General features: G+C 40.4%; 1 protein-coding gene across 2 annotated transcripts in view; it reads left to right on the forward strand.

Moving 5' to 3' along the window:
* The window catches only part of LOC131896935 (zinc finger protein 431-like), a 47,176-nt gene that overhangs the window by 20,653 nt on the left and 5,690 nt on the right, over positions 1 to 20,833 (forward strand). The window contains exon 1 of one of the 2 annotated variants that reach the window (XM_059247783.1): positions 16,907 to 17,271. The exons of the other annotated variant lie outside the window; for it this stretch is intronic. Coding sequence (XP_059103766.1) covers positions 17,230 to 17,271 — 42 coding nt within the window. The 5' untranslated portion in view covers positions 16,907 to 17,229. Of the gene's footprint in view, positions 1 to 16,906; positions 17,272 to 20,833 lie in introns of those variants that run through there. 2 annotated transcript variants of the gene reach the window in all.

A 20,833-nucleotide genomic window follows, 5' to 3' on the forward strand; every position in this document is an offset into this window, starting at 1 on the left:
GTAGTAACCTTACCCAGTCTTTTTTTTTTTTTTTTTTTGGTTTTTCGAGACAGGGTTTCTCTGTATAGTTTTGCGCCTTTCCTGGAACTCACTTTGTAGCCCAGGCTGGCCTCGAACTCACAGAGATCCGCCTGGTTCTGCCTCCCGAGTGCTGGGATTAAAGGCGTGCGCCACCACCGCCCACCAGGCTGGCCTCGAACTCACAGAGATCTGCCTAGCTCTGTCTCTCGAGTGCTGGGATTAAAGGCATACGCCACTGCCACTCGGCCACCCCTAGTTCTTTATTTTTAAAATATTACATTTGCCTATTTGTGTGTAGTGGGCATGTGTGAAAGTTCGAAGTTCTCTCTCCTGTCATGTGATACCTGGGGATCCAACACAGGCCAAGCTTGGAAGCAAGGCCCTCTACCCTCTGTGCTTTCTCATTATCTTCCCAATAGTGGTTTTATTTATTTACTTACTTATTTATTATTATATTTTAAACAGTGGCCCATGCTGGCATTGAATTCCTGATCCTCCTGTCTATACTTTTGAAGTGCTGGAGCATCACTGCAGTCTGCATTCTTAGTGTCTTACTGTTTCAACTCTGGTACTTCTGGTACTTTTGCTTAATTTTAGAAAACTCCCATAGGCACACATATGGTCTAAGCACGCATGCTTATAAATTTTGATATTTGAACAATTATAACAAGTCATTTGTTTTATAGCTTTTTCTCATGCCATTATGTTTACATTTCTGATTTATTTTATTGAACTTCTATTTTATAATACAAACATTTGGGTGGTCTACTTTGACTGTCTTAAACTAATTTCTAGCTTCTATAAGTTACAAGAAAGTTATGATTGTTGTATTTGCTGAAAACATAACTCTTGTGTGTGTATACAGTGTGGTTTTGGGGTAGAGTGTCAGTTGACTGATGCTAGAGTAAGAATGCCAATGAGCTGGTACCTTTGAGACACTGTAAAAAGTAGTGTGACACTATTGTCAATCATTCCACTGCCTGGTATTATATATGTTCAGTCTCTTTTTTTTTTTTTTTTTTTTTTTGGTTTTTCGAGACAGGGTTTCTCTGTGTAGCTTTGCGCCTCTCCTGGCACTCACTTGGTAGCCCAGGCTGGCCTTGAACTCACAGAGATCCGCCTGGCTCTGCCTCCCGAGTGCTGGGATTAAAGGCGTGCGCCACCACCGCCCGGCTGTTCAGTCTCTTTTTAAGGGCTTCTGTGACACCTGATATTTGCAAAGTCCCTTTGCATTCTCATCTGATCACATAGCCACCCTTGAAATCAATTTATAGCTTGTCCTGGTCTACTGGTGAAATCATTCAGTCTTTAGTTCACTATTGTTGAAAGTAGCAAGCTAGAATCTTACCTGTACACAAAACTTTATTTCTGCCCCCAGATTATATTTCAGGTGGAAACCTTCTTAGAACCTAGAATAGGATGATTTTCATCTTCATTGCCACCTTCTATATGATTTTGTAAGAGTACCGAGTGGTGTTTTTTCCTTTTTTGCTGCATAGTTATTTCCCATATAAGAACCAGAGTGATCTAGTTATTGTGACAGGAAAAACCCTTTGGTCATTTATTACCAACTTAGCCATTATTCTAGCCGTTGTGCTCATTCTCATCCTTCTCCTTCCAGTCATCCTCCAATGACTGACAAGCCTTGTTAGATCTCTTCAATATGATTTCAAAATGTCTAAATTAAAAAACAAAAAGGGGGAGATGGCATGGTCTGCATGGTGACTATTGCTGCTTGTCAAAGTTCTAGCATTTCAACATTGCAGATCACACATCTCTAGCACCTTTTTAATTTCATCTTTAATGATTCTCGATATTAATGCCTTTCTTTTTGAGAAATTTTGAGTGTGCTTTGGTAAATGATAAAACCGTGTAAAATGGTAACCTCTCTAAACAAAATAATTTGTTGGAAAAAATCCATGGAACCAGGAATTAATTTGTTCCCTCCTAATTACACCAAGAACAGGAATGTTAGCTATTTACTAGATACACCTGATCCCAAGGATGAAATGCCTACAATTCAGATCCAGAGACTGAGGCCAAAAGGGCAAGAGTTCAGTTAATAAATACAGAGAAACAGAAGTGTACAGTATAATGGGAAAGGAGTAAGACATCAGGACCTTCCCTTTTGAGAGCATTATGAGCAGAATGGGCCAAAATAGTAAGACAAAGAAATTATAGTATAGTTGTCTACTCCCCAAAAGAAGTCCTTTTTCCCAAGGTCAGTCATTTGGATAAGGGTCTCCATTCCCTCGGGGTCTTGAGAAAAGTTCCTGCTTGCTAAAACGGGAGTCATTCTTTTTTTAAAATTTTTTATTTTCTCAAGACATGGTTTCTTTGCGTAACAGCCCTGGCTATCCTGGAACTCACTCTGTAGACCAGGCTGACCCCTAACTCACAGAGATACAACTACCTCTGCCTCTCGAGTGCTGGGATTAAAGGTGTTCACTACCACTGCCTGGCAAGGGAGACATTCTTATTTCCAGCAAGAGGATATTGTGGCCCTTTCATTTTCATGAGTATTATGTCAAGGTCAATGCTAGATTTGTCAACCCTTGATCTCAAGCCACACCCCTTGTCTCCCATTTAATCGTATGTGCAACTATTGAGTATGAAAGGTATAGTTTTTTTTTCCAGTTAAAAGCTGCTGACAGCCAACCCATTTCACCCTCAGACCATGTAGGTCTCCTCCCAATCACCTCCTCAGACTCCACACATCTTCTTTGGGATCTGAACCACCCCTCATCCACCACCCCACCAAAGCAGGTCAGGAACCAAAGTGATCGAGTTAAAGTGTTGCTCAGTTTATGCCACTCTGAGGTTTTAGAGTTTTTCAGTGACTTGAAAATCTTAGGCCTGCTCTTACTATCCTGAATGGATTTTTTTTATTGTTGTTTTGTGATCTAGCCCAGGTTAGCCACCAATTCATGGCAGTTTTCCTTCCAGCTTCTGAGTGCTAGGCCTGTATGCCATGTACTCCCCTGAATAGTTAAATTTAGTGTCAGATCTGAAGAGCTAGGTTTACTTCTTTTAGAGTTAGAAAGGAAAATGGTTCAGGCAATTTGAGCTATATAACAGAGGCTGCAGAGAAACAGGGCATTTGTTTACATCCTTTGTGCCATTCATACATTGGTTGGAGGGGGTTGATAGGGGGATTGAAAAACAAAAACTCAACAAGTGTGGAGTCATGGTAACCAAATTTGGCTGCTTGTCAGGACTGCAAGAAGAGCTTACTGCTATGAATTTGCTTGTGGGGAAAGGGGACCCCCGAGGGATCCTGTGCAAAACATGCTGGACAGATGCAGCGGGGGCCAATTCACAACCCAAATGTTGCATTGACATGGAAAGTTTATTATAATAGAGAGATGAAGAGGTAGAAAGACAGGAAGAGGGAGAGAGAGAGAGTAAGATGAAGCAAGAGAGAGGGGTGCACACCTCATGGGAGGAAAAGTGGAGAAGGGCAGAGTTTTCCTTAAGATGAGGATTTTACATCACGATGCAGGGCGGCTCTAAGGGGCTGGTTTTCAAGGTGGTGGATCAGAATATTAACATTCTTCCATTTTGATTATTATAAAAAGAGTTATGGGAGCAAGTGGAGGAACAAGGGTGCTGAATTCTCAAGGCTACTTCAAGCTGACTAGGGGCAAAGTGGGGAGGGGGGAAGCTGAGTCACGCATGGTGGGAGGCAGGAGTAAAGAAGCATAGTTAGCTGTCATTGTTGAAATCTCAGACATGGAGATCTCAGGTGACTGTTCCTTAAGTGGGCTGAGTGGGCAGGTTGCTAGGAATAGATTTAGCAGAAGTTTTTCTAAGAACCTGAAGGTAATCTGTAAGACAGTTGGAATGGATTTACATCATAGCTAAAGGGTTAAAAATCCATAGAAATTTAAGGACTCTTAAGAACTCTTTGTAGTCAATGTTCCATCAGTTTATCAAAGCTGCATTTATCAATATTAAAACTTTGAACCACCAGAGTTATATCTGAAAGCAGTCTATCCTGTACCATGAAGTTTGTGAATGAAGCACACCTGTCTGTAATTGGAGAGCATATATATATATATATATATATATATATATATATATATATATATATATATAAAATCTTGGGATTGGCTGGGCGGTGGTGGCGCACGCCTTTAATCCCAGCACTTGGGAGGCAGAGGCAGGCGGATCTCTGTGAGTTCAGCCTGGTCTCCAAAGCGAGTTCCAGGAAAGGCTCAAAGCTACACAGAGAAACCCTGTCTCAAAAAAACAAAAACAAAAAAAATCTTGGGATTGGGGCTGTTAAACTGATACCGTAGTAATCAAATATCATCAGATCTGAGAAGGATAAATTTAAGACGTGAGACAGCTTTCCAGCCACCTAAGCAGCAATCCCAAGTTTCTCCATGGTTGTGTGTGTGGTGGGAGCCCCAAAGGCAGCACTTGTTCAGCTGATAGGCCCAGAAGATCTGACAAATTTTTTTCTGTGGAGTAGAAATTTGGGGAGACTGACCCACCTTGACTTTGCAGTAGGGGGCAATGGGTCCTCCAAGTCTGGACAGGATCTCAGCTTTTCGCTGTGTGGCCAGCCTTGCCATAAGCTTCTGGGTGGAAGTTCTTCTGAGACCATCTATCTTTTTGGAGGAGATAAAGGATGCTGCCAGGAGCTGACATGTCTCTTTATCATAAAAAGCTTTTATATTAAATGCCATATTCTCAGATCTCTACAGGTGTTTTAGGACTGCGGGAACAAAATCTGTTAGATGTATATATAACTTTGAGAGCATATATATGACTTAAATCTGAATATACAGGTTTCCCAGTTAGTTACATCTTAATGAAGTTAGTAATGAAGGGGGGGTGTTTATCTTTGAGTACAGCCAGATTATAATCCTGAATGGCTTATATAGAAATAATAATAATAATAATAATAATAATAATAATAATAATAATAATTTTTGGTTTTTTGAGGCAGGGTTTCTCTGTGTAGTTTTGGTGCCTGTCCTGTATCTTGCTCTGTAGATCAAGGTGGCCTCGAACTCATAGAGATCCATCTGGCTCTGCCTCCCGAGTGCTGGGATTAAAGGTGTGCATCACTACCCCCTGGGAAAATAATTAATTATTTCTTAAACTGTGTCCTGAGAAGGCAAAGAAGAGTGACAGGGAAAGATCCCAAGGCCGAATGAGAACAGACAAAAGGGGCTTGCAAGCGAGGGTGCAACCCAACACTGGTCCTCTTGGTGGACCAGAAATTCCATCTCAAATGATTTATACAGAAATAATAATCCCTTAAGGTCATAAAATATCTCTGGCTCTGCATGAAGAAGGTCAAGGTCTTGTCTTATTGCAGAACCATTTTAATTAATAAATGTCAGTTGGCATTAGTTAGCCAATTGGTTCTCTATGCCAGGAGGTTTCCTTTTGACCCAGCATTTCAGCCTATTCTGGACAGGGAACATGGGACAATGTATTCTCTTCTGGAACTGCTTTGAGCTGGCATTGTGGTGTTGTCAGAGTTCCCAAAAAGGCTGAATGTCTAGTCAAAGGCTAGGCAATGGGGCATTTATCAGAAGCATGTGGTTGTCTGACCTGGCTGTAGAGTTAGGGAACAGTTACGTTTGCCTGGGTTGGTCCACATCATGTAGACAAGAATCTCTGCTGGCATCCATAGCAGGGAAAGTGCTGCAGGTTGTGGTCTATTTCCAGCCTGCTGAAGTATATAGGCTAGAGACAGAAGTTAAAATTTATGTATTTGTTTGGAGCCTTTTGGCCCATGTTCTTAGTAATTGAGAAGAAGAGGAGTCCCAAGAGCAGGAGAGAGAAAAATTACCATCCTTAGGCATAAAAAAGTGAGGAAAAAAATAAAAATTTTAGATAAATTAGTATTATCAATCAGTGCCAAAATCCAAATTGTGGAAAAGCAGGTAATGAGTAGCCAGGGAAAATTTAAAATCCTGAGCTTGTGACCCAAAGTGTATCAGAACTGTATTAATGTTAAAATCTGAAATTTAAAATCTTAATATAACAATAACACCTGCATGTGGTTCCACTGATGCCCCAGAAGGGAGTACATACCTCTCCATGTCCAACCCACATGAGCAGCTGCAGAGGAACAAATGGCATGTTGCAACTGGACTTCCCTTTACCCAGATGGCTGGAGCCTGAGAGAGGCAGCTGGGGGATGCCAGGCCAAGGCTGGAGGGCTTTTCCTTGGCCCATAAAATAATGATGAAGCAATGCGTGAGGAAGATGATTCCCTAACTTCCCTCCATATGGACGGCACAAGTGCCGGTCGCTCTGCCCATGCTACCATTAGTAAAGATGGCAGGGAGGCCATATGACCTGCCTGTTTCGACCTTAGCCAAGATGGTGGCTAGACCACATCTATTTAAGATGATCACCTGGTTGCCCTCATTTAAGATGGTGCCACCTGATCACGTGATCGCCCCTATCAAATATAACGACTGACCACATGGTCTTTTGGGGGGGGGGCAAGACAAATTGAACAGATAAGGAACAGGTAAAGTGAAGCATTTAAAAGTTAGTCAGAAACAAGGTAACGTAGCCATCTCTCAAGCTCTGGTAGCAGCGGCAGTAGAAGAAAGGCGGGCTGCTGGAGGCAGGAAGGGCTTGGCTCTGAGCAGTGTCATAGCAACCAGTAGGGCTTGGTAAGGGCAAGTCCTGTGGGTGGAACAGGAATCAAGTGACAGAGAGAAAAGATTTAAGAGAATTACAGACAAGGAGAGGAAGTAGAGGCAAGGGGTGTACATGCAATGTAAAGGAACCTGGCAGCAGATAGTGATGCAATTGCTCAGCAGAGGTTAGAGGAGCATGGGGGGGGGGCAACTGGGAGGGGATAGGTGCATTTTTCCATAATGAGGTACAAGGCCCAGCAGACTGATTTCTAGCATCCTAGAGGGTCAGCGAGGGCCAATGATAATGGATAGCTAATGGACCCTCATTATAGAGGCTATGGGCTGTGGAATTCAGAGGGCACAGGCCACCTCCATATGCCGTCGCATAGGGGTAGGGGCTGAGGGGCTTAGAGCCCAAAAGACATACAGTACTAGTGAGTGAAAGGAGACGAATCCTTAGTTGTAGGTAAATGGCCAGAAAGGAAGAGAGGAGTCTTATCAATGCAGTAGGGTGAAGAGTCCCCCAAAGTCCTCCAGCTAGAAAAATGGCAGGCCAGAAAGGAAGAGAGGAATCTTACCAATGCGGTAGGGTGAAGAGTCCCCCAAGGTCCTCCAGCTAGAAAAATGGCAGGTGGTATAGGATCCCAGAGCTCCACAGACTACTGTTGCACAGTAGAAAGCAGTGGGATTGCCTGGAGATGTTGGGCATCAGTGTTATGAATTATGCACATGTAGGAGCCCCCCAGCTGTCCTGGCTAGGGTATCCCACTTGTGCAGGGAACCATGCTGGCATGCTGGGCAGGTGCAGCAGTGAGCTGGTGGGTGACCCACTTCATGCGGGCATGGCGGTGGGGTGGCAGGTGGATCTTCACAACCCAAACACTGCATCCACATGCAGAAATGGTTTGTTATAATAGAAAGATGATGAAAAGATCGGGAAGAGGGAGAGAAGACAGAAAGAGGGAGGGAGGGAGAGAGAGAGGAATCGAGGGGTGTAGACTTCATAGGAGTGGAGAGAGAGAGAAGGGGTGGAGTTTTTCCTTAACATGAGCCTTTTACATCAGGCGGTGCCAACAGGTGAGATTTCAAGGGGGCAGATCAGAATATTAACACTTACTACAGATTACTCAACATTTGAGTTACTCTTAAATCTGAGCAGTTATGAGATGGATCCTAGAGAATGGAATTTTTTTTTTCTCCAGACAGGGTTTCTCTGTGTAGTTTTGGTGCCTGTCCTGGGTCTCGCTCTGTAGACCAGGCTGGCCTTGAACTCAGAGATCTGCCTGGCTCTGCCTCCCAAGTGCTGGGATCAAAGGTGTGCGCCACCACCGCCTGGCTGAGAATGGAATTTTAAATAAAACTCCTTTAATGTAGGTATTTGTAATCTGCAGCACTGGAGGATTTCACAGAAGGAGGAACTCAGCTTGGTATCTTGTGGAATCTTCACACTAGAGTGATTATTTGCAAGTGCATGTATTCTGTATTTTTTAAAGTTTAAGGACTTCCTTGTCATCTTCCTATACTAATAGATGGTATTATAATTTGTGTGTATATTAAATTGTCAACTGTCCTGTGGCAAACATATCAACTAATGTCTGACACTAGAGGAGTTTCTAATGGGTGTTAGCAACTGCATTTGGTAATTGCAGCTACTGTTGCTTTAGATAAAATTATTTTAAGCACCAAAATCTCCCCACTCATTAAGTTGACTTAGGGTGGTTCAGTAATAAACTTAAAGCACGTTACTTTTCTTGTTAAGGTAAACACATGTACTCAACGTTCTACTGTTTGCACAAACACAGATGCCATAGTGCTTTGTGGAGGTCAGAGGACAATTATGCGTAACTTGTTTCCTTCCAACCTGTGTGTCCTGTGGATCAAAGTAGGTCTTTAACCTTGGTTACAATTGCCATAATGGCTAATGCAACTCCTTACCCATCGTTTTTTATTACTTTTGTTTATTTGTCAGGGTAATTTGCATGTGGTTCAAAGGATTTGGACTCAGATAGTCTTAAGTCTATGCTTAAAGCATTAAGCATATGTATATTTGCCTGCCATCCTAGGACTTAACGCAGTCCAGCATAACTTTTATTCAGTTCCACAGTATACAAACATGTAGATTGCTTCAGAGATTTATTATTTAATTACTCATGTACTGGTGTCTTGGTGACTGTGTGTACATACATACAAATATCCTCCATGTGACCTTAAAATGTAACTCCTATATTCAACATGAAAGTTTTCTGTTGAGTATATATTGCTATAAGCACAAAGAGGAGAGTGGAGCCAACATGAGAAAATAGAGAAGCCAAGATGAGAAAAGATTTCAACATGAGAGAATATAGAAAGCTACCATTAGCACATCCTAACCACTCAGATAGAAAAGCCTAGTTCCCACCAACACTGGATTTTTTGCAGATGTGCTGTGTGCAGCCTTAGAACTGCTTCTCTGAGATGGCAATACTTCCTTCTTTTGGTTAGGAACATTTTATTCTATAATTTTGTTGAACATATTCTCTGTGTCTTTGACTTGAATTTCCTCTTTTTTTTCTATTATTTATTATTCTTATATTTGTTCTTTTGTAATATCCTAGAATTCCTGGATGTTTTGTGTCAGGATTTCTTTTTTTTTATTTTACATTTTCTTTGACCAATGTGTCCATTTCTTCTATCGTATCTTCAATGCCTGAGATTCTTTGTTCCGTATCTTGCATTCTGTTGGTGAAGCTTGCCTCTGTAGCTCGTGGTTGCATTCCTAAAGTTTTCCTTACCTGAATTCCCTCAGTTTGTATTTTGTTTATTGCTTCTATTTCCATTTGCAGGTCTTGAATAATTTTACTCATTTCCTTCAACTCTTTGTTTCCTTTGGGGGGAGGGGCTTTATTTCAGGGATTCATTGCTTTTCTCCAATTGTTCATGTTTTCCTGGCTTTCTTTGAGGGATTTATTTATTTCCTACAATAATTTGTGTTTTGCTCATTTTTTGGGTGGTGGGGTTCAAGACAGGGTTTCTCTGTGTAGTCTTTCTTGGCTGTAGTAGAACTCACTCTGTAGAACAGTCTGGCATTGACTCATAGAGATTTGCCTGGCTCTGCCTCCCTGAGTGCTGGGATTAAAGATGTGTTCCATCATTACTGGCTTTTCCTGGCTTTCTTTAAGGGATTTATTAATTTGTTCTTTAAGGACATTTATCATCTTCATATTGTTGGTATAAGGTCTTTTTCTTGTGCTACAGCTATTTTTGGAATATTCAGGGCCTGCTGTGGTAGGATAGCTGGGTTCTGGTGGAGACATATTGCCCTGGTTGTTATTGATTATATTCTTATGCTGGCATCTAGGCATCTGGATCTGGGATGATTATAGGTCTAGGTGTTGATTTCTGGATTTGTCTTAGTTGGGTGGGTGTTATGTTCTTTGTTTTTTGTTTCCTCTCTGGATTTTGTGCAAGTGTTTTGGCTGTATGTGGCCTATTTACTGGTCTGCTCAGCTGGTGTGTTCACAGAGAAAGCCTGCTAGTGTTGGTGACTGGGATGCAGCAACCAATGTGTGGAGGGATGTTTTGAGACGAGGAGATGTGGGCAGTGGGAAAGGTAGGCTTTGGCTGGTCGTTTGTTGGGCCACTAGGGACAAGCCTGAGGGAATTGGATCTGGAAGAAGAGAACACACTTCTGCCTTTTTTGCCTTTCCTGTAACATTTTCCACAATGATCCCTGAGACTTAGTAGGTGATTGGTTGCTTTAAGACCATTCCCCAGTCCCTTATTCTCTGCACTTTGGCCAGTTATGTATCACTTTAATCACAATCAACTTCAATTAGAAACATCAAAGATGAGGGATAGGAGATCCATTGATCTATGGATATAATGGTAAGTTATTTGAAGTCAGTTTAAGTCTATGTTCAGTTAGCAGCATAATAGTAAAATTCTTCGCTAAGGCCCATGACTTACTAGTATGATAATGGTTCCAAGTGTGTGTTTCATCCTGTGGCGAGGGACTTAGATACAGTTAGGAAGGAAGTGGTTGTTTACTCCCATAATATTTGTGCTGCTGTTGTAAATATCAGTGGGCAGATCTTGCCAGGTCAGTCATTACTGTAACTTGAAGTGTTTATACTGAAGTCTTTGACCCACTTGGACTTGAGTTTTGTGCATGGTTATAGATATGGATCTATTGGCAGTCTTCTACATGTTGATGTCCAGTTATGCCAGCACCATTTGTTGAAAGATACTTTCTTTTTTCCATTGTACAGTATTGGCTTCTTTGTCAAAAAGCAGGTGTTCATAGGTATGTGGGTTAATGTCAGGGTCTTCAATTCGATTCCATTGGTCCATATGTCAGTTTTTATGCCATTACCAAGCTGTTTTTATTACTATAGCTCAATAGTAGAGAGCTTGATGTCAGGGATGGTGATGCCTCCAGAGGAGGCTTTGTTGTATAGGATTCTTTCAGCTATCTTGGGTTTTTTGTTTTTCCAAATGAAGTTGAGTGTTGTTCTTTCCAAGTCTGTGAAGAATTGTGTTGGGATTTTAATGGGGATTGCATTGAATCTGTAGATTGCTTTTGGTAAGATTGCCATTTTTACTATGTAAATCCTTCCTATCCATGAGCATGGGATATCTTTACATTTTTTGAGATCTTCTTCAATTTCTTCCTTCAGAGACTTAAAGTTCTTGTCATACAGGTCTTTCACTTGCTTAGTTAGAGTTACCCCAAGGTATTTTATATTATTTGTGGCTATTGTAAAGGGTGATGTTTCTCTGATTTCCTTCTCAGCCCATTTATCATTTGTATACAGGAGGGCTACTGTTTTTTGAGTTAATCTTGTATCCTGCCACATTACTGAAGGTGTTTATCAGCTGTAGGAGTTCCCTGGTAGAATTTTTGGGGTCACTTATGTATACTATCATGGCGAAAGTTTGACTTCTTTCCTTCCAATTTGTATCCCGTTGATCTCCTTTTGTTATCTTATTGCTCTAGCTAAGACTTTGAGTACTACATTGAATAAACATGGGAGAGTGGACAGCCTTGCCTTGTTCCTGATTTTAGTGGAATCGCTTTGAGTTTCTCTCCATTTAATTTGATGTTGGCTGTTGGCTTGCTGTAAATTGCCTTTATTATGTTTAGGTATGTTGCCTGTATTCCTGATCTCTCCAAAACCTTTATCATGAAGAGGTGTTGGATTTTGTCAAAGGCCTTTTCAGAATCTAATGAAATGATTATGTGTGTTTTTTTTTCTTTCAGTTTGTTTATATGTTGTATTACATTGACAGACTTTCATATGTTGAACCATCCTTGCATCTCTGGGGTAAAGCCTACTTGATCATGGTGAATAGTTTTTCGATGTGTTCTTGGAGTCAGTTTGCCAATATTTTATTGAATATTATTACATCAATGTTCATGAGTGAGATCTGTCCATAATTCTCTTTCTATGTTGCATCTTTGTGTGGCTTGGTAATCAGAGTAACTGTAACCTCATAAAAGGAGTTTGGTAACGTTCCTTCTGTTTCTATTGTGTGGAACAGTTTGAAGAGTATTGGTATTAACTCTTCTTTTAAAATCTGGTAGAATTCTGCATTGAAACCATCTGGCCCTGGGCTCTTTTTGGTTGGGAGACTTTTAATGACTGTTTCTATTTCTTTAGGGGTTATTGGTCTATTTAAATTGTTTATTTGGTCTTCATTTTACTTTGTTATGTGGTACCTATCCAGAAAATTGTCCATTTCTTTTAGGTTTTCCAATTTTGTGGAGTATAGGTGTTTGAAGTATGACCTGATGATTCTCTGAATTTCCTTGTTGTCTGTTGTTATGTGTCCCTTTTCATTTATCATTTTTTAAATTTGGATGTTCTCTTTCTGCCTTTTGGTTAGTCTGGATAAGGGCTTGACTATCTTGTTGATTTTTCTCAAAGAAGCAACTCTTGGTTTCATTGATTCTTTCTGTTGTTCTCTTTGTTTCTATTTTATTGATTTCAGGTCTCAATTTGGTGATTTCCTGGCATCTATTCTTCCTGGGTGACTTGGCTTCTTTTGTTCTAGAGCTTTTAGGTGTGCTGTTAAGTCACTAGTGTAAGATTTCTTTCACTTCTTTATCTGGGCATTTAATACTATGAATTTTCCTCTTAGCACTGCTTTCATAGTGTCCCATAATTTTGGGTATGTAGTACATTCATTTTCATTGAATTCTAGGAAGTCTTTAATTTCTTTGTTTATTTCTTCCTTGATCCATTGGTGATTCAGTTGAGCAATATTCAGTTTCCATGAGATTGTAGGCTTTCTGTAATTTTTGTTGTTGTTAAAATCTAACTTTAAGCCATGGTGGTCCAATAGAATACAGGAGGTTATTCCAAGTTTTTTGTATTTGTTGAGATTTGCTTTGTGACTGAGTATGTGGTTGATTTTAGAGAAGGTTCCATGGGGTGCTGAGAAGAAGGTATATTCTTTTGTGTTAGGGTGGAATATTCTGTAGATATCTATTAAGTCCATTTGAGTCATAATGTCTGTTAGTTCCCTTATTTTTCTGTTAAGTTTCTGTCTGGCAGACCTGTCCATTGGTGAGAGTGGGGTGTTAAAGTCTCCCACTACTAGTGTATGGGGTTTGATGTGCATTTTAAGCTTTAGTAATGTTTCTTTTACAAATGTAGGTGCCCTTGTATTTGGGGCATAAATATTCAGAATTGAGACTTCATCTTGTTTATTTTCCCTGTGATAAATATGTAATGTCCTTTCCAATCTTTTTCGATTGGTTTTAGTTTGAAGCCTATTTTATTAGATATTAGGATAGCTACACCAGCTTGCTTCTTAAGTCCATTTGATTGAAAGCCTTTTCCCAGCCTTTTACTCTGAGGTAGTGTCTGTCTTTGAAGTTGAGGTGTGTTTCTTGTATGTAGCAGAAAGATGGGTCTTGCTTTTGTATCCATTCTATTAGCCTATGTCTTTTCATAGGTATACTAAGTTCATTGATATTAAGGGGTATTAATGACTAGTGATTGTTCTTTCCTGTTATCTTTTGGTGGTAGTATGTGTGTTTCTCTTCTTTGGGATTTACTGCTGTGGGTTTATCTCTTGCCTGTGTTTTCATGGGTGTATCTGACTTCCTTAGGTTGGATTTTTCTTCTAGTGTTTTCTGTAGGGCTGGATTTGTGGGTAGTTATCCTTATATGGGTTTGTCTTGGAATGTCTTCTTCATTCTGTCTATGGTGATTGAAAGTTTCACTGGGCATATTAGTCTAGGCTGGCATCCATGGTCTCTTAGTGTTTGCATTACATCTGTCTAGGACCTTCTGGCTTTCAAAGTCTTCATTGAGAAGTCAGGTGTTATTCTGCTGGGTCTGCCTTTATATGTCACTTGGCTTTTTCCTTTGCTGTTCTTAATATTATTTCTTTATTCTGTATGTTTAATGGTTTAATCATTATGTGGTGAGGGGACTTTTTTGGGGGGTCTAGTCTATTTGGTGTTATATAAGCTTCTTGTGTCTTCATAAGTATTTCCTTCTTTAAGTTGGGAAAGTTTTCTTCCATGATTTTGTTGAATATGTTTTCGGTGAGTTTGAGTTGGTATTTTTCTCCTTCTTCTGTCCCTATTGTTCTAAGTTTTGGCCTTTAAATGATGTTCCAAATTTCCTGGACATTTTGTGTTATGACTTTTTTGGCTTTAGTGTTTTCTTGGACTGACGAATCTATTTCCTCTGTGTTTGTCAGCCAGTTGTATTTTATATCTAAGAATTCTCTATTTAGCTCCGTGTCTCATGATTAGTATTTAAAATATGAATACATATCAACTCCCTTTCCCTTCCCTTCTCCAATCACCTCATGCCCCTCACAGACTCCATCTTAAGTTCATTGCCTCTTTTGTTATTATTATTCATATAATTTTACACTAGGGATTCTTTCTTCCATCTCTTGTATTCTGTTGGTTATATTTGCATCTTTGTTTCCTGTTCATTTACTCAGATTTTCTATTTCCAGCATTGCCTCTTCTTCAATGTTTCTATTTCAAGTTTCAGATGTTGAACTGTTTCCTTCACATGTTTAATTGCCTTTTCATGGTTTTCTTGGCTTTCCTTAAGGGATTTATTGATTTCTTCCTTTTTTTTTTTTCCTTTTTTATTTGTTTGTTCCTCAGTTTTCTTAGGGGAATTTTCCATTTTTTTTCTTTACCAGCTTCTAGCATCTTCATGAAGCTGTTTTTAAGGTTGCTTTCTTCCGATTCTTATACATTGTGATGTTCATGTCTTGCTTTTGTAGGAGTGCTAGGTTTTGGTGATGCCATATTTTTGTTTATGTTGTTGTATGTATTTTTGCACTGACATCTACCCATCTCTTCCTCTAATAGGTGTAAAAGTTGCCTTTGCACTGACATCTACCCATCTCTTCCTCTAATAGGTGTAATAGTTGCCTGTGTCTGAGTGAGCTGCTATTTTGGTCCAATCTGTGCTTGCTGTGTCTATGTCTCAGGGGCCCCTTTGGGTCCAATCTTAGCTCTTGGTCTAATTTGAGCTGTCAGATTCTGTATCTCTGGGAGCTGCTCTTGGTCTTATTAGGGGTCTTGTTCTAGTCAGAGCTGGTGGATTCTGTGTCTTAGGAAGCCTCTCTTGGTCCAACAAGAGCTGGCAGATTTCTTGTCTCAGGAAGTTCCTGGGGTCTCAGGTTATTGAGGCAAGGCATGGGTCCTGTACATTGCAGGGTCCAATGGGGGGTTTTGGTTGGAAAACCTGGCCACAGGAGTTTTCCCTGCTGGCCAGCAACTGGGGCAGAGTTGGGTGACAGTTCTCCGGGACTGGGTGTGTCTCAGGGCCTCAGTCTTAGAGGCAGGACTCTCTGGGTGGGAGAAGAGTCAGTCACTCACCTCTTGGTCCAATCAGAGCTGGTGGATTCCTTGTCTCAAGAAGTTGCTGGGGTCTCAGGCAGATGGGTATTGGTGTATGTAGGGCATAGGTATTGTAGATTGAAGGGTCTGATGAGGGGTTTTGGTGGGGGAGCCTGGCTTCAGGAGTTTCCCCTGCTTGCCATTGGGTGGGATTTCTCAGGGACTAGCTGTGTCCCAGGGCCTGGGTCCTAGAGGACCTTGGTGGGAGAAGAGTCACAGTCACTTACCTCTTGGTCCAATGAGAGTTGGTAGATAGGAGTTGTAGGCAGATGGGTATTGGTATAGGGCATGGGGTCTTTTTGCAGGATCTGATGGTGGGTTTTTGTGGGGGAGCCTGGCCTTAGGAGTTTTCCCTGCTGGCTAGCAACTGGGGCTGATTTCTGTTGAACATTTTTTTTTAATTTTTTTATTTTTTTTTTTTTTGGTTTTTCGAGACAGGGTTTCTCTGTGTAGCTTTGTGCCTCTCCTGGAACTCACTTGGTAGCCCAGGCTGGCCTCGAACTCACAGAGATCCACCTGGCTCTGCCTCCCGAGTGCTGGGATTAAAGGCGTGCGCCACCACCGCCCGGCTTCTGTTGAACATTTTTATGTGTTTGTCAGCCAGTTGTATTTTATATCTAAGAATTCTCTATTTAGCTCCGTGTCTCATGATTAGTATTTAAAATATGAATACATATCAACTCCCTTTCCCTTCCCTTCTCCAATCACCTCATGCCCCTCACAGACTCCATCTTAAGTTCATTGCCTCTTTTGTTATTATTATTCATATATATTTATTATGTATGCACATAAATATTTAAATATAACCTGCTGAGTCCAGTTGGTGCTTCTTGTATTTATATGATTTCATGGCAGACTACTTGGTTTTGCATAATCAACCAACAGGCTCATCCCTGGGAAAGAATTATTCTCCCTCTCTCAATCATTGTTAGTTTCCTGTAGTCCTTTGTTCATAGATGGGGTCTCATATTTCCCCTCTCCTCCTATGTTAGTATGTTGTTTCTCCTTTATCTGACATCTTGCAGAACTCAGGGTCTGTCTACCCTCCCAGCTTTGGCTCTGGATTCTTGGCTCTTGTATGATTCCTGCCCTGCAGGACTAAGTCCCCTCTTCTAGGGCCCTGGAGTTGCAGTAGATGAGCTGCCTTGCTCTCTTCCCTGGCCATGATCTCAGATCAGCTCTCCAGTGTAGCTGCTAAGCTCTTACCATTCTGTCTCTTTCCTGGCTGAGATCACTACAGAATTCCCAGATCCTATGAGAAAATAATGTCTGGAAGGGCTCTAGTGTGAATGTGTGTGTGTGTGTGTGTGTGTGTAAGAGGGGGGAATGCATATTGTGTGGACTTGCCTAGGGTTGCATCTGGAGATTGCTGTGCTTGTGCTTATGAGGAGGTGAGTGGAAGAATTTCTCCTGGGTTTGCCCAGCAAGAAGGCATACGTAGTAGGCTATTGGTAGGCTTGCTTCAGGGAAGCGGGAAGGTAGGTCTGCACAAACTCACATTCCTTACCCAACCACCCCAGCCCTTGTTTTGCCTATCTGCCGATATCTATAGAGCTAAGGAAGTGTTTTTGGAACGTCACCCTGCCTGACCCCTTGCAGCCTTTGAACTCACCCATGCAGATCCCTAGGACCTGAATCTTGCTGAGCAAGGAATCAACCAGGGCTGATGAAGAAACCCAGAGAGGTGGAGGCCATGCTTCTGCCACTGAAGATGCCAGGAGTGTCAAGATGCTGGCAACAGCAAAAGAACAGCTTGCCATAGCCATACAGGTGAGACCCTGATTCAGAGAAACTAGGGTAGACATCCGCCTGCCCCTTATAAGGACCTTCCCACCACCAGGTTGCCTTCTGTTCTGATTCCTTAGCCTCTAAGCTCACGCTCCAGACCCTTTTTTGATTCCAAGGGCTGTAACAGAGGTGGAGTTTTCTGTCCGACTGCCTGTTCTGAAACACAGCCACTTCCCAAATTACCACTCAGGCTTATATTAATTATAAATGCTTTGCCAGTGGCTCAGGCTTATTCCTAACTAGGTCCTACATTTAAATGAACCAAACCCATTTCTTTTAATCTATGTATTGCCAAGTGGCCATGACTTTACAGGTCCTTTGGCATCTTGCTTCTTGGGCAGCTGGCTCATGTCTCCCTCAACTCCATCCCTCTTCATCTGAGTCCTCAGTTTGATTTTTCTCCTAATTTTATCATGCCTTGCCACAGGCCAATCACCTTTAGTATTAACATATGAGAGCACCACACATTCATAGTGTACAAGAAGATCATACCACAGCAAAAGGCCTTCAAAATACTGGTCTACCCAGGTGCTTTACAAAGCTTTCAATGGGTCTCCTACTGCCTTCTGATCCATCAGAAATTGTTAGAGGTTTAGAATATTCCTGGAGTGGCCTGGCTAATCATCATAGTTGAGCTCCTTAGTAAAACTGGAAATATTATGAGGCTTACAAACTCATATAACTTGTTTTGAGACATTTACTATTTTGTATTAAAAAATAATTATAGTGGCTATTATTAGAATTCTGGAGGTTGTTGATGTTATCAGTTGTTCCTGTTTCTATAGATTTTGGTTTTGATCTCTTGGTAAGAATTGTAATTGTAATCAGAATGGCAAAGACCTACCAAACAACTGACAACAAATGCTGGAGAGGAAGTGGGGTAAAAGAGAAATGTTGTCATGAGCAAGAGGGTAGATATGCATAGTTAGTATAACAAAAGTTATATTTGATTATGCTGATGGTCATCACACAAGGTTCACACTCTGAATTCCTAACTATGGTCCAAGACTGCTTACCTGTGTGACACATCTTACCTAAAGGTCAGGTCCAGTCTCTAACACGTTGCTCTTGATCTCTGCTTATATATTGTCCAGTTGGCATCACTGGGTTCTGGTTATCAGGTGCAGCCTCACTTGCCCTAGGGTTCCTGACTAAGCTGGTGTTACATGTCTAAAGGGCATTTTTTTTTTTAAACTGTGCTCAATACAGTAAGGTTTCTGCTTCACATACATATTTGGCTGTGAATAACAAATAATACACCAGAATGCCTTGGAAATAGTAGTGGAATGGCTTTTCATTGGGCTATTGAAAAAACGGAAAAATAAAAGTTTACCCTGTAAATTATTTGAAGCAAAGTTATTAAAATAGGCATCTCAAAAAAACATAACTGGTATTAAAGAAGTACCTCACTTGCCTCCTTGTCCAATTGGAAGACAAGGAGCAGCCTTGTCATTGTTCCTATATAGGGTTAAATGTGAGCTGAATACTTCATGTAATCTGTCATGGGTCCTTGGGTGGGCCCCACTAAATATTTCATGGCCTAACAAATTATGGTGTGGAAATATACATACTTTTAGCTTTTCTCAATAGTATGGCTTCACTGTTTCTTTACCTTGCTTACAATAGAGGAGAACATATTCCTTGTGAATATTAATACTTAGTACCTGATGAGAAAAACTGCTAATTTTACTTTTGATACAATGAACAATGAATCCTATTGTGCACAGACAGGCTTTTGTAGTTGTTCCTCATGTGTTATTAGAAAATCTAGTAAACCAATACAGCCATCTTTATTTCATGTAACATACAGTAACTACTATTTAACTCAATGTGTTGATAGCACAACAAATAATAGTATAACTGTTTCAACAACTTCCTTTTCTTTTTTGGATTCCAGTAAAATAAGAAAAATAATTGATCTTCCTAAAATTTTAATGTAATCCTTGGAAATTTTCTACTTTTGAAAAAAACCTTAAAAATTTACCGGGTTGCTAGTAGCTGGAATATTTACTTTAATAGGCATTGTTTCAGCTTCTATAGTTAGTTAGGGTCTTAGCAGTAGAACAAAATGTGCAAACAGCTTAATTTATAAAGTAATTGAAATGCTTATAAAATAGAAAGTTCAAGAAAAGATGCTGGTTTCATAGAATGCTAAGATGAAGGTAAACAACATAGTAGTGTAAACTGTATAAATTTCTCTTACTTCCAGTTTTCTTCAAATATTAATAAATATAAAGAATATTGCTGGAAGTTCTCTCTTGTTTAGAAAACCTTCATACTTTGAATAATGAGCCAATGATATAGAATGGAATAATTACTGGAATTGCCCTTAAAGTTTTAGTATGCATTATACATTAAAGTATACATAGTGAGTTCCAGGCCAACTGGAACTCTCTGATGAGATCCTGTCACAAACAACAAAACAAAATTATATTTAACTCTATTTGTGTGTGTGTGTGTGTGTGTGTGTGTGTGTGTGTGAGAGAGAGAGAGAGAGAGAGAGAGAGAGAGAGAGAGAGAGAGAGAGAGAGAGAGAGAGAGAGAGAGAGAGTTATATACTACAAGGGAGAGAGAGAGAGAGAGAATATATAGCAAGGCTTTCCTCAGATTGACAGTGGTCTTAATGCCTCTGTCTCCAGTGTGCTGCTATTACAGGCTTGCACACCCATTTCTGGCTCAAGTGTGCCCTTCTAAACTATTTAGTGAGACTTGAGAATGGTCAGACAAAAATAGCAGTTCTATGCAAAGATGAAAGAGTCAGAGACACTGCTGTATTGTAACAAACCAGTTGTTTATAGGGACCTCTGCTGTTGTTAAGCTGGGATTGTTGAGTTCATTTTAAGAAAGGGATTTTAGGGTTGGGGATTTAGCTCAGTGGTAGAGCGCTGGCCTAGCAAGTGCAAGGCCCTGGGTTCGGTCCTCAGCTCTGAAAAAATAAAGAAAAGGATTTTAGAATGAGTCAATACAAATCAGAGTTGGAATTTTATTAATTTTGAGACAGATTCTCTATGTTGCTCTGGCTGTCCTGGACCTCAGGATAAAAATCAATATTTTTTGATGATCAATAAATTTCCTGATTGGCAATTTCTCAGGGTCCATAGACCAGGTCAATCAAGAATAATTTGGATAAAGGACTGGATAAAGGACTGATTTTGTTGTGAAATTAAATTAGTGTACATTAGTTCAACCAAAGTGTAAGATCTGGGTAAAATGGTATTGCCCCGCCTAACAGGACTGTTATTTTACTGATTTAAGATGTACAGCCTAAGAGATAAGTTGTTAGTAATCCTTGTTGTGCTCACATACAATTACCTACTCTCTGGAGGACATGGCTATAAAGCTTGTTTCAACTTTACATAATAATTCTTTAAGATTATAACTACATCATATCCTCAGTTTCTTTCCTGCCTCCAAGCTCTACCATGACCCCTCATGGTTTTCTAATTTGTGTCCTTTTTTACTTTAACAAAAGTTGCACATTAACAATAGTTACTGATTGAATGGACCTGTGTTTGGCTGCAGGACTTCTCAGCAATGAAGTAAT

The sequence above is a fragment of the Peromyscus eremicus genome, chromosome 20, assembly GCF_949786415.1.
Source record: "Peromyscus eremicus chromosome 20, PerEre_H2_v1, whole genome shotgun sequence".
NCBI lineage: Eukaryota > Metazoa > Chordata > Mammalia > Rodentia > Cricetidae > Peromyscus > Peromyscus eremicus.